The 14,439-nt window shown below is 36.4% G+C and overlaps 1 protein-coding gene across 1 annotated transcript in view; it reads left to right on the forward strand.

Moving 5' to 3' along the window:
• Window positions 1-14,439, forward strand: part of GFRA1 (GDNF family receptor alpha 1) — a 144,406-nt gene that overhangs the window by 105,914 nt on the left and 24,053 nt on the right. The window contains exons 6-7 of the mRNA XM_032695222.1: window positions 1,100-1,234; window positions 5,112-5,290. Of these exons, the coding sequence (XP_032551113.1) occupies window positions 1,100-1,234; window positions 5,112-5,290 (314 nt within the window). The remainder of the gene's footprint in view (window positions 1-1,099; window positions 1,235-5,111; window positions 5,291-14,439) is intronic.

The raw sequence follows: 14,439 nt of genomic DNA on the forward strand, positions 1-14,439 counted from the left end.
TGTGTCTCTAACATTTGTCCTTTGTCTATTCCATCTTATTAATGACTACTTTGATGTCAGTTTTGAGGAGATGTGATCACATTTCCTCATGATATATAACCTATCCTAGAATTGCAGATTATCAAGTGAGGAATATGTTCCCTGAAAAAGCAGCAATACAGCTCTGGAATACTTTCCCTTTTTTATTTAATTTTTCCTTTTTGATCAGACAAATCAAATAAAGGTTAAAACTTTGTAATCCTTAGGAAGGTTTGAAATATCTGACCTGCTGGGTGATACCTTCAGCTAGACCACTGACTTGAGCAATTGCTGATCATATAAGAGTTTCCCGATCCAGATGAGTGATGAACAGTCGCTGTACATCTTTTAGGACAAAAAATGCTTTCTTTGGTTCCATTTCATTCTTGGTAGCCTTGAGTTGACATATAAATGTGAGAATATTTACTCAAGAACTTGTAATATAGTTAAAATGACCCTGTGGTTGGAAGTTGCTGACAATGTTTAGGAAATAATCACTGTACTGAAGAAGTAGCGAGACAGCAAGATTAATAGTAATTTATTACCTGCAAAGAATCTTCTGTTACCTTTTCATGCACGCTAGGTTTTGCTCTGTTCATCACCATAACCCACGCTGTTGGCAGGTTCCTAATGAGCACCCTGAGGTTAACACTCCTCCAAGACATATTAGGGCTCCCCTCAGCATGACTAGCATTCTCCTTGCTCATGCATTTCAGAAATGTTTTTTTCAGACTGGCTGCAGACTCGGTGAGGAAGCACAGGTCTGGATACCTAGTTTCAACCGTTTATTTGCAGATAGAATTAAAATAGGGGAAAAAAAAACAGGCAAGAAAGAAGAACCAGATTTTTAGAGTGCAGTTCCAGCAACCAAGGGTGTGAACTATGGCACAAGGCTGGGTGTCACACGGTGAAAAGGAGCCAGAACTGTTAAGTGTGGAGGTCAGAGCCCTGCTGTGGGTTTGTGTTGTGAATCCAACCCTGAATACATGACTTACCAGGTGCTGTTTGCTGTCTTCTTAGGATGGAAAGAGTATTTCAGTACAAAGGTTGCTCACAGTACTGTGCTTCACTCTGTTAACAGGCACCGTGATGACACCAAACTACATAGACTCAAACAGTCTCAGTGTTGCCCCGTGGTGCGACTGCAGCAACAGTGGTAATGACAGAGAGGAATGCGAGAAGTTCCTGAAATTCTTCCAGGACAACATATGCCTTAGTGAGTACAAAATTAGATGTCTTTAATGTGTTTTAGGATGTTTTCTAGGTTTTTTTTGCTGTTTAAGTGTGTTATGATACATCAAGGCCATCTCTTTGCACTTTGTAGGCATGGTTCTGTTATAGGTGTTAAAATTAAAAGAACAAGCAAATATGCCTGATACTGAGGTTTATGGCCAAGATTGCAAACATGATGAGCTCTTGGAAAAAAAAAAATTCAGATAACAAAGTTGTATGGTATTGAAATATGTTTACATCACAGATCATATTTGGACCCTAACAGTCAGGAAGCATCTTTACCAAAATCTTGCAACACCTGGGGGGTTTCTGTGCTATTTGAGAACTTCATATTAAAAAGACATGTAGTTTATGATATGAAGGATTTGCTGTAGGTAAGTATAAATTGGATTGTGCTTGCAATTTATTGCCAACTTCGGGGTTTTTAGGATATTTGATCTCAGAGGCCTGGTTTTAACACAAGCCTTGATGGTAACTGTTGTAAAGATTTTGTTAAATAAATGATTTTTTTTTGCTGTCAGACTCACTTCCAAATTAGGGAGTATTATAAATTTCAGAATGGCTCAGTAGAGTCGATTTTGGCAGGTTCTCTCTTCAAATTTCCTGTCTGCCTGGAGCAGCATAATTGGATGAGGTGGAGTGTGCATCAGAGTTTTAATTTCAGATAAATGAGAAGGCCAAAAGAGCTTGGTTTCCCTAGCCTAGCAGAACAGAAGTTGAAAGGATACGTGATTGTCCGCATTAGAGGGGCAAGCCCAGGGAGGGAAAAGGATTACTTCTCCTAGAGGACAGTGTTGGCATAAGATCAAAAAGGGAGATATTGGCCATACATATTTAGGCTCAAAATTGGAAAAATTTTAACCATCACACTAAAGTTAAGAAATAGGCTTCCAGCAGGAGTTTTGAGGGCAAAAGTGGATTTAAAAGTCGTATTTCATCAGCTTATGCAAAGAAGCATACATACAGCATTGCTTTCTTCAAAAACGGTAAATGAACTCAGTGATCCAGACTGTTCTGTCCAGCCCTACAGACCTGAGCTAATGCAGGGTTCAGTCTGTATTTTAGCAGGGTCTGAAAATCTCCGTTGGCAGCTTCTCAAGAGGCAGCATTGTGGTGAAGACATGGGGAGCTTTGCCTACAAAAACATGAGTTGCTATACGTGATGTACTATTTATTAAGCTTTGGAAGAATTAATCAAGTACTCAAGATCATTTAGCAAAAGAAAAAGAGAAAAGAGTTCAAATTATGATGGGGTAAAATTTAACAATATACCATCAGACCTTCTTCAAACCTGATGGGTGTTGCCATTTATATATATTGTAATACCTCAGATTGTATTCATTTGTGAATGTATTAATTTCTAGAATGTTACAGGTTCCTTTTAGAACATAAAGACAGAGCAATTCCTTGTCCTTTCTTTTACCATTGGTACAAAAGCATTAATGAAGACAAATCAAAGACAGTTGAGGTTACTGTGAGACAAATTATAGTCATTTTAGCTGCAAGAGATGTCTTCCTCATGAAGCAATTACAGACATTTCTGGTTTAATACAAAGTTTTTCTTTTATGTAGAATGGGAAAAGTTAGTTGTTTGGGGCATTTATAATGATGTGGAAAAGCTAACTTAAATAAAAATCCTTTTAGTTACTTATGCAAAATGGAAGAGCTGGGACTGTACCCTGTGGACCAGGGAAATTAGAAAGCGGGAGACTGAGGATCATATTCATACAGTGCCTGATGCAGAGCTGGGATATGAAACTGAGTGTCCTGTGTCCCACATACACACCTGAAATCCTGGTCTTTCTTGGTCCTCCCCATGCACTTTTCCAGAAACTACACTCTGGAGTTGAAATGCCTTTTGCAAAAGATGTTAAGTTGAAACCAGAGTGCAAGTTTTGATTTCAAAAGATGGGTGTGAAAATACAAGTGAAAATTCCAGTCTCTTTTAGTAAATAGTCCTGTGAAGACAAGCATTTTGCTGTTTCTCTTTATCTGTATTAGATAAAGTGTTTCTTTATCTCAGCATTTTCCTGTAGAATATGGGTTTGTATCAAAACTGTGAAATTAGCCCAATTTCCAGTTTAATAGGACCCAAATAAGATATATTCCTCTCTAAAATTTTGGCTGTATATTGCCTTGCTTTTACTTTTATCCACTATTGGAAGATACCAGTTTATTGACAATACTGCAGTGTTCCTAATTTCTGCCTCTCAAGGTAAGGTTTGGCCAATCGTAAATTCTGGAAATCCATCTTGAGAGTTTTTTTCACTACTCTGAAAGTGAATGCTCTGACATTCATTGATAGAATGCGTTTACTAGAATTCCTACTGATCTGAATGGGATTCAGTATATCTACCCATCTGTTCAGAGAATTTGTTCACACCTGCCTGTGAGTTAGTTAAAAAAAATTATTGGGAGGACCTTTACTAGAGCAGTTAGACATTTGAAGCACCTCCTTGAAGTCATTATGGTTTTTGAAATACGTTTGTAATATGTATTAAAGTTATATGTATAAAATAGATATTTCATATATATGTATACATATTTCAAATATTGTGAAAATCTGAGGAGGGGGTGGGATACCTCTTCTATGAGTTAGTGTTGTTTAGCTTGAAAGAAGACTCTGGAAAGACCTTATTTTGGCCTTTCAGTGCTTAAGAAAAGGATGGTTCCAACCCAAATCATTCTGTGATTCTGTCATAGAATCATAGAATGTTTCAAGTTGGAAAAGACTCATAAGGATCATTGAGTATGACTGTGCGAAATAATTGAAGAAAACTAATTGTAAAGACCACTTGTTACTTAAAAACCTGGAAGGATTTGCACGTATGTCTGTGACCTTTCTTGTAATAGTGGAAACAAAGACTTGCTGTCAATTTAGGAAATAATAGGAAAATATTGGTTTATATATTGCCTCATTCTGGGGAAACTAAGGAAACATATAATTTCACTCTTCCCACTTTGTCTCCATTAACCCAGCTGATTGTGGTGCCTTTTACAAATTCTTCTCTTTGCATGTTGGAGTTCTGAGAACTAATATCATAATAAAATACATATTTTTCAGTTGAAAATTAAATGTAAATTATTTTATAAGCCAAGGAATACTACTGAGAAGAAGTATTAATAACTTCCACATATTAGTCCCCAGTGAAATTGTTTGGTTTCTTGTACAAAGAATTTGGAATAAGAAATACCCAAATCCATGTTGAATCCCCAAAGACCTGATTAAAAACTGTTTTTCTATTTGTTTTATAAAAACCCCAACCAATTTACTCTTGCTATAAACACACTCTTTAATCCCGTGAAACTGTGATAAGCTTTTTAACTTTTATATTCTAAAGTTTTAGTTTAAGCATGTTTCCTTCACCTAATTATGCAGATTTTGATTGAAAACTGTAAGGAAAAGATTGCCTTAGTTAAACTATTTTGTAGTTATAGGCATATTAGTTTTACTACAACAAGATGTAGAAATAAGTATTTTGCCTGTTCTCTGTTTTCAGTTTGCTAAAATCACCTGCCTGAATTAGGACATGACATTCAAACTGTATTTTAAATCCTCAGAGTAAATTTTTGAGGCTTTTGGATGGTAACAAATATGATTATGGTAAGTCCTAGAGTGCCTGTCAAGAATTACTGGAAACATTACAAAGAAGAGGCTGCACCAGATAATTATGACCCCAGACTCTGAGTTCATGTTTCAGATAGGTTCAAAATTAAGACACATTTTTCAGCATAAAAATTGAGTTTCTCTAAGTACACATTTCAATGTACTAATTATAATAATAATAAAAGACAACTCAGTTCTGCTTTTTGCCTTTTGTTTTTAGAAATAGAAAATTGCCTGTAATTTATTTTTACAGAAAATGCAATTCAGGCCTTCGGCAATGGTACTGATGTGAATGTCTGGCAGCCAATCTTACCAGTACAGACCACTACAGCCACAACTACAACAGCTTCCAGACTTAAAAACACGGGTTCAGAGACCACCAACAATGAAATACCCTCCCACAATGATTCACCAGCATGTGCAAACCTGCAGGTAAGAGAGTTTTGTACTTGTTGCAGTGAATAAATGAAAGTTTTTCATAGATATCTATAGTCTCCCACTGCCTAAGTGGATGCCTGCTTAAATTCGAATACTTGTTTTTCATAGATATCTATAGTCTCCCACTGCCTAAGTGGATGCCTGCTTAAATTCGAATACTTGTTTATTCCCATGTTGTAATTACAAGCTGTGTATATTGTAAAATATCAGATACTCTTATTCAATATCAGAAACACGCATATCTCAAAGTGGACTTTATTGCCTCCCTGACTCAGAAACTGGGAGTAGTATTTCATTTCTTATCACAGGTTTGAATATGAATGTGGTACTCTCCAAACCCTGCCAGAATATGTCAGAATAAATTAATTACCTGAGTAATCCAAATTCAGAGGGAACCCTTAATATGAGCTTGCATGTCCTGTTGCCTTCTTTCTTATGTTATTGGCAATAAACTGAAGAGGTTTTTTGGCTGAGTAGATTTGGATGTTAGAGAATATGTGGTGAAGAAGCTGGACAAAGATAGAAACAGTTTTGGATCAGGCAGTCTCCTGAAGTGGGATTGAGGTCATGATGTGATTTTGGCCAATGACTGTAGCGATTTCCTTCGACACCTGAAGTAGCCCGTTCATGGTGCATCATTGCTTCTGGATTTAAAGAGCTTCATCACTTGCTGAAGACAGTATATGCAACTCTTAGAAAATTTGAAGAACTCGGGCAGGAGACAACAGCAAAATCAAGGCGGGAAAGAGACAGCAGGAATTGTAAGCTAAAAACATCCTTAGGTCAGATTAGAATCTGGGGCTATAAAAATTTCTGGTGGTTTCAATACAAAAGTAGGTCAGGGATAGATCAACTTGTCCTGTTTATTTTTGTCTTTACAGAAGGAAAATTGCTATGTGACACAAATGTAAGTGTCCAAGTTTTAAGGTCTCATCTGATATTAAGATAAATTTTTCTGGATTCCCAAACTTTTCCACTCTTGTAACATTGACTTTTCACTTCCCTATAAAAAATTGATTTTGTATTCTTTGTATTAAACTGTATCAAAGTTTCCATGTGCATTGAAACAAAAAGGTTTTATTCTGTGGAAGTGTGTTTTACTTCTTAATTTTTCCAGCACCATCTCTCATGTTCATCCTTTTTCAGTTCCTGCATTTATTTCATATTGAAAATTGTATATGAATCAACATCAGAGAAATTTCATGGTCACAAAGTAAAGGGGTTAATGGTTGATGGTGCTGCGTTTAGATCCTTCTGTTTTTCATATCTGTACGTTCATTATGATTTAAGCCTTGTAAGTTATTGTTGAGAGAGACAGTTATAGGTATATATTGATATTTGCGATAGTTATTTGACCAAATAGAATATACTGAAAGAAATGTAACCTTTTAAACCAGAAACTTGGAATGTCTTGCATTTAGAACAAGACCTTGATGGGATATTGTTGACTCAATTCATGTTATATTAAAAAGTTGGTTTATGGGAGAGATCACATTTTCTTTCAGTATTTGTACAGCCCCCTATAGAGCAAGGCCTCCAGATGCTACCAAAATGCACATAATAAATAAAGAACTGAAGAAGTGGCAAGTCATCGCAAATCCCATTGGATTCACTTCAATTTGCAAATGTTCCTAAAGCCTAAATAGATGTTCCTTTGTTTTGAAAATGAATTAAATTCTTCCCTGTCCTTCCTCCTGTTACTCTGGTGTTTTGAAGTCACATCCCACATGAGTTTATCCGCGCTGGTTTAAAGCTGTGCTGTGACTTCAAGTGTACCCCTGATGTACTTGACACGAGAAGTAAAGGTCTGTAGGGAAAACAGCTTCCTTCAAATAAACCATCTCCGCTGTTTTGTAGAAACTATAGATAAGTCTGCACTAAAAGGTCACCGAAGTTACGTGAATCAAGCAGTTTTATTCCTGTGAAGTACAACATTCTTCTGCTTACTATTTCCTTCTGTCAGAACTAAAACACAAAGAACAAAGCTCTAATATTTTAATGTATTTTTGAAAAAAACAACTTACGAATAGAGCCAAAACAAGCCCACAATTTTTTAAAAAGAAACCTGTGTTTTTTGGACAGTATGGTGCCACTTTGAATGTGAGACTTAAACCTTAATGCAAATTTTACAAAAGAAGTGAGGCATTCATATGACATTTGGAAAAGAGTATTCATTCCAAGGCTCTCCTCCCATGAAAAGTATGCTTTGTAGTATTTTGAAAACATGAACTAGTGCAACCAAAAGCAATGTGAAGAGGTTTTTTATGCAATTAGCAGTTTAGCTGAAAGGTTTTGAAAAGGCAGTATAGCCTAAACATTGTGGAAAGACAAATTAAAAGCATTAGTCTCAACACAAAAAGACAATGGCCAAGAGGGGATAAGGAGATGATCATTGAGATGCTACAAGGCTGCATATTCTAGTTAGTGGATTTAAAAATACAGTGAAGGAAGAAAGAGCAGGAAGTGATTGATTAGTATAAATTGCCATTGAAATAAATACAGTGAGGGAAGAAAGAACAGGAAGTGATTTATTAGAAAATATGCCATAGAAATGAACAAATTCTAACCTCCCAGGGTTTTCAAATACAGGGCACTAACCCAGTTTGCCAGAAGCGTCACTGACTGAGCAATTTTTGATACATTTCTTTCTGACTTGTTCAAAATGGTTGTATGAAAAGCAAGGGTGAACTGATCATTTTGTCATTGTGCCATGTTCTGCAAATGCAAACCTGGGAATTGGAAGGGTTGTGAATGCTTAAAGAAAATAATGAGATTCTCTTTGTTTACCTGTACTCAATATTTATTTCAAATACCTTTTGAAGATCTGGACTTTTAAATTATGTTTGTTTCAGTGATGCTGTTTAGAAGTTTTTCATAATTTCAACTTACCATTGCTATGAGAATTTGCAGTTCTCCTATTATGGAGTATTTTCTTATTTCAAATTAATACAGCAAAATGTTTGTTTCTGCTATATGCTTACTTTATGTTTACATATGCTTGCATTGTGTAATATGCTCTTTCTTCTATCCCTAAATTAAATCAACACTCCATCTTTGCCAGGAAGATGCTTAATTTTGTCAAGCATCCTATTAACTCTCTTATAAACATGACTTTTAACAAAGTTTGCTAAACCCAGAGAGTAAATAGTAGTCAGTTTTATACAAAATGCTCAAGTAAAGTATATTTGAGATGCTTGACATCTTGAAAAGGATCCTCAGCTCTACAGAAAAATAATGTATAAAGTATTGTGAACAAAAGAAGAGATGAATGCCAAGAGCGTGCTCCTTATACAGGCATATTTTATTAAGTAAGTGCCAACAGTATATTTTTTCTGATAGCTTCACTCTAATGTTTACTCTTTAACTGACATATATGTTAATCCCTCATTTTTAGTCATAACTTGCATTCAGTATGCCAGTCAAAGAATGGTTATGGTCTTTCAGTCTCTTGTTCTACCCCCACTGCCTGAACCATCATATTGGATTATTTGAAAGGAACAAAAGAATGAGGTTGGATGTGTACTCACACCATGTATTCTTCAAGAAAAAGGCTGCTTCTGCATTTAGGAGAGATTCATAGACCTGAATGATGATAATGAAATAAACCTCAAGTGATAGATTAGACTAGATTGGACCCTTTATTCCTGGGTCATTGCAGGGATAAATAAAAAACTAGGACTTCCATACTGGGTTTTCTGTAATATTTCAGAGGACTTTTTGCAGAAGACAAAAATGATAGAAGTCAAGATGGTTAAGGACATTTAAGTAAGTTTATGCATTGAAATCTATCAACTCGCTAGCTTGCTCTGTACTTTGTTTTCCTACATTTATTATAAATGCCTTGCTCTACTTAACGTTAGTTGAGCTTTCAAAGAGAATTTAAGGGTTTTGTGCTTTTGAAGACCACAGCAGTGGACACATGTAATTGACATACATGGCCCTTTGAACTGAAAGCAAGCACTTTCAATCAAGTCCAGTCTGTAAATTTTGTTTACTCTCATGAACAAAATTTAAAACGTATTAGATATAAATTAAAAACCTCAAACAATTTGTGGGAACAAAGGAAAAGAGAAATCTGGATATTTAAATGTGTCAGTTCTTCCTATTTGCATTTAAGATTAATGGGTGTTTGTAACAGATGTGGGTCATATGGCAAGCTGTTCTCCCACAAATTCACATAATACTTGGGATTTAAAAAAAAATATTTATAATGGACAGTCTTAAGACAAAAACGGGAGAGAGAGTTCACAGTCTGCTGAGGAGAGCAGGACTTAAATTTATGACTCAGACTGAAAATGACTGTGCTTTTCCCTTGTAGATCTGTGTTGCAGATCTTCAGCACTGTGCGAGGATCTGCTAATCTGGTGGTTTAAGTACCGTCTGTAATTATTTAATGTACCTTCTCATGTGCTAAATATTATTATTATAAAGCATTATGTAGGTGTTTGGAGAGGGTTAAAAGCTTCAGCGTAGCATTCTGAGGATCAAGGCACAGCAGGTATGGATCTTCGTGAGCTGGTAATTGGGTGGTGGGTGAACATAAGCGGGAAACAGGCAGATGTAGGTGTGCTGTTGATGAGGGAATAGTACAACTGCTGAGATGGTGCACTGGAGTAGAGACAAAGGGAACTTGTTTTATCCCCTGAGCACCAGTATTAAGTCACCCATATGCCTGGCACCTTCTTTCCTCCATCCCTTCACACAGCCTGTGTGATCTTTCTTTTTCTTTTCTGTGATAAACAAGCACTATGCTTTCAAATACCCTACCTGCTCTGTCCCTTGGAAAAGTCATGCTTGGACCTCTTCCTCTGGGCATTACAACTACACAGAAAGTTATAGACTGGGGTAAAAGATGGACAGCAATATAAAACTTCCAGTGCTATGCCAAAACAAAACCCGAACATCGACTAAACAATTCATATGAAAAGCTTTAAATTTACCTCCTGTATTTTCAGGATTAGCTGACATAATGGGGTCAGCCAGCTGGTACAAGTGATTTAGAGAACACCTATTGACAGCTTTTCTTCTGAAAAAGCAGTGCCTTTAATTTGCTTTAGTGGCAATTCTCCTGTACCTAAGGAAATCTTGAGTGTTTGTATGTTCAGATTAGAACCTGACAGCCAGGGATAATTTGGAGTTTCATCTTTAATCTTACACTTCTAATTTGGAGAGCACTAAATGAAATTCTGTTTTTCCACAACAGCTACTGCTTTGTCCATTGATTTCCTTGACATTGATTTCAGTGAAGTTAATCCTTGTTTTCTTCAACACCATGCTGGAGTGGGTCCTCAAAAAGTTTGGATGTATACAATTCCCTGAAAGTGTGTTCATTTACTGCATGACTCTTGCACCTGTCCAACAGATCCAGAGAAGGTGAGGGGACCATGAGTGAGAGACATGTTATGGAAATCTTAGTATTCTTAGGCAGAAATTTAGCTGCAGTCCACCTGTATTAGTTGGAAACAGTGGATCTCAGTGCCAAAAGGCTGGTTTGCAGTGAAGATATGTATACCTACATACATGTGTATTACTGCTATGATCATGTAGATGCTCCCACTCCAAGCAAGGCTGCGCTTGGGTTTTTCACCATCCTTGCCCATGAACATCAGGACCACACACAATAGATTGTTTTCAAGCTTGTTGAAATCCTGCTGAAGTTAAAGATGTGATTCATAAAGCTGATTAATTTCTAAGTACGGAGAGTCTTTTTCTTCGCTTTTGATCATCACAGGAACAGTTTGAGAATGTAGCCAAGTATCATACCCTATAGGCTCAGATGTATCATATTAGTGTCAGCGTTGCTATGAGACATCTGACATCAGTAGTCAGTAGAAAATTGTTCTCATTTACCAGACTTGGTTGAACTTATAAACTGAACATCAGGCCCACTTAAAAGATCAGTCATGATTTGTGGAGTAAAATACAGGCTAAAACTTTACAACAGTGTAAGTCATCGTATCTCCGTTGTTATCACCAGAGCTACACAGATGTGCACTGCTTAACCCTCAGTCTCATTGGCCTGTAGAGCTCTCTGTAAGAGTAGACTTTATATGTAGTGATTGATACTTGGATGAAACATTTTTTATGTTGGAAGTTGGGTGTAATAACTTCTCTTACTGAAAAACAGTGAAATGGTTTATTTTACATATTAAAACTACAGTTTAAATGGTGGTTTTTTGATTAGAATTCTTTTCATTAGACCAAAATATTGTGCATGTATACTGCTGGAGAGCATAATACTTTAGAATTATTTCATCAATGATAAAATATTTTATGGTTCATTTAAAAAAAAATAATTTACTAGTGTGAGCATCTTAAGTGTATTATAATAATATAGCGCTTTATAGCAAACTGTAAAACTCTAGACTGCAGTTTTAGGAATCATGCAATTTTGTTTTATAGTTTAATAATTGTTCAATTGAAAATGAGTATGAGGTTACTAAGAACCAATTTAATGACTTACAAAAATATAGCTTTATTAAAATGTACCACACACCTTTACAGAAAATTTAATTTTCTATGGACAGATTATAGTTCTTATCCTCAGAAAGAATTTTGCAAATTAATGCTACTAAAAGCATTTTCAGTGTTCCTCTAAGCCACAGTTGTTTCTACGTTTCACGTGAGTATCCTCTTATAAGAATACCCACATGAATACAAAGTGCTAGAATAAACCAGAATCAGAAAATTGGATCGCATCAGATAAGCCAAATTGAACTATTCATAGCCCTTGGTATTTACTTTATATGGTTCTTCATCATATTAAATGTATTCCTAATGTCAGCCAACTTTAATTCTCAATCAAATACCTAGTCCATCATGTATTTCCTTTTTAAAACAGATAGCTCACTATCGTCTGCAAAAAACAGCCATAAAATGGAGTACAGTATTATAAATTAATTTTAAGACATAACTACTACCGATAAAAATTCTAGGTCATTGCATTGCAGTGGTACACGTTTAATTGTATTGTCTTTGGAAGTTTAGTTCATAATATATTGTGCGTTTATGGGACCTGACAAAGTGCTTTGTTTAAGACATATTGTTTGCTATTAGCAAATATTAGGTTTTAGTCATGACTCTGCTTCCATTTGTACTTGTACAAGCGAAAGTAGATCTGGTTATGTCAGCAGGCTGACCCTGTTGCAAAGCAAGTGTAGGCAAAATCAATTGTGCCATCAAGTTTTTAATGGAACAAAAATCAAGAATAGAATCCTTGAAATCTTAAGTACTTTCTTATCTTAACTGGAATAGCTTTCAAGAAGTCCTTATTATACACTGGAATCCCATCATTCTAGCTATTCCACAGACTCATAATGGTACTCTTTGCCTTAAAAACCCAATGAATTGCTCTTAGCTTCAGTGGAGCTATCACCTCATAGCCTTTATTTATTCTAAAAACCACATAGTGTATTTCAGTTCTCTAGAAACAATAAATATTTTACTATTATAAACTATGCTAATGCGTTAGGTTATCCTCCAAAAAGTATATCCACAGAGATACACGAGGAATACCAAAGTAAAAGACTAGTGCTATCTCAGATAATGAATCCAGTTGTCAGTAGAGAGATGTTTCTTTCTGAGGTATGAAAATAGCTCAGCAGTTGCCAGAATAGATCAAAGTTTAACAAATAAAATCTTGATCAGTTCTGCCATCTTTGCAAAGAATTGTTATTTGCTAGGCAAGCAGAAGGATTTAATAAGACTTTTATAATTGAAATGTACTTTTAACCACTGTTATTGAAGTAGTATTGATGGTTTTGTTTTGTACTATGACAGTTTAAGACAAATGACAGTGTGGAAACTAAATAATTCTGGATAGTAAAGCATTTTAATCACAGATCATACTCTTTTATCAATTACCTGCCTTCTCCATCTTGTAGGGAGAGGGGGTGAGAATTGAGGGGAGCAGCATAGCACAACCTCCTTGTTCTGTTGAGGAGAAGGCTTGCTCCCAGAGAGGGACCCTGATGAGTTCTGCGGAGTCCTGGTGCAGGGTCATGAGGTTTGCCTCGTCTCTAGTTGTGTTCCCTGAACCCAGAGATTGGTGAAATGGTCGTTGATCCTGGGAGTAGGGTTTTGGGGCTGTCTGCCCCAGAGTATTTTCCCAAAATAGTTGTTCCCTAGTATTTTTATGAATCCTTGGGGGTGTGAGTGGGTAGAGAAGAGCTCACAGATGACTACTGCATTCACATTGTGCTATAATTCTCTCATTTACTGTCACCCTTGATGGCTCCTGCAGTCTGCTTGTTGCAGACACTACTGGACACCTTTGTGCTTCTTAATGAAGGGCAGGTTGTTTCCATAGATTAACTATCTGTTTCCTAAAGCACAGCAAACCTGTGCTGTTGTTTGGGACAAGTATTGATGGTATTTTGTCTGTTGCTACAGAGAAGTGTTGATTAAAGCTCCCTGTCTTACACTCACAGCTCTGATTTATTTTCAGCCCCAAATAATTTTAAAGAAGGTAAGAACTGAGTAGTGGGCAGAAGCTACTGCCCTGTTGTACATCCTGAGCAGTTATCAGGCCAGTAGAGTTCTCTACAAGCCTTAGAAGCCTTGTGCACATGTTTAATTGTCTGTTTCTTAATTTTTTCAAGTGTTCAGATTGCTTTGTTGCTGGTTTTAGCTGAATCATTATGAATATCATAGTGGAGTGAAAGGATTTGAGGAAGGTGGATGAATTTGAGCACCTCAGTCCTCAGAAAAATAGACAGGATAATCTGATGCTACCCACGGGATGAAAATGGGCTCAGATACATTTACCAAATTCTCTTCTTTTACACATTTTGCAGAACATGCCCATTGTGGAAATGGATGGGGCAGTTTTGTTCATCGTCTTACGCTCAACCTCATGACAGCACTACTTTCCCTGGCATAGAACTGCAACTTTTCCTCTGGAGGTCTAAACATCTCCACAGTGCCAGCAAAGGAAATCACACTGCTTTTAGAGAGATAGATTCCCTTAAACTTGTACACAGATAGCAGCTCTAAACACAAAGATCCTTTTAAAACACCTTCCTATACTCTTGGAAACCCTTCCTACTGGAAATAATACCAATTCAAGAGTTACCCTGTTTTATCATGGAGGAAAGATCCTCTTTGGGAAGTGATAACCAAGACTAGTTCTACCTATTTATGTG

Source organism: Chiroxiphia lanceolata, chromosome 8 (genome assembly GCF_009829145.1).
Source record: "Chiroxiphia lanceolata isolate bChiLan1 chromosome 8, bChiLan1.pri, whole genome shotgun sequence".
Lineage (NCBI taxonomy): Eukaryota > Metazoa > Chordata > Aves > Passeriformes > Pipridae > Chiroxiphia > Chiroxiphia lanceolata.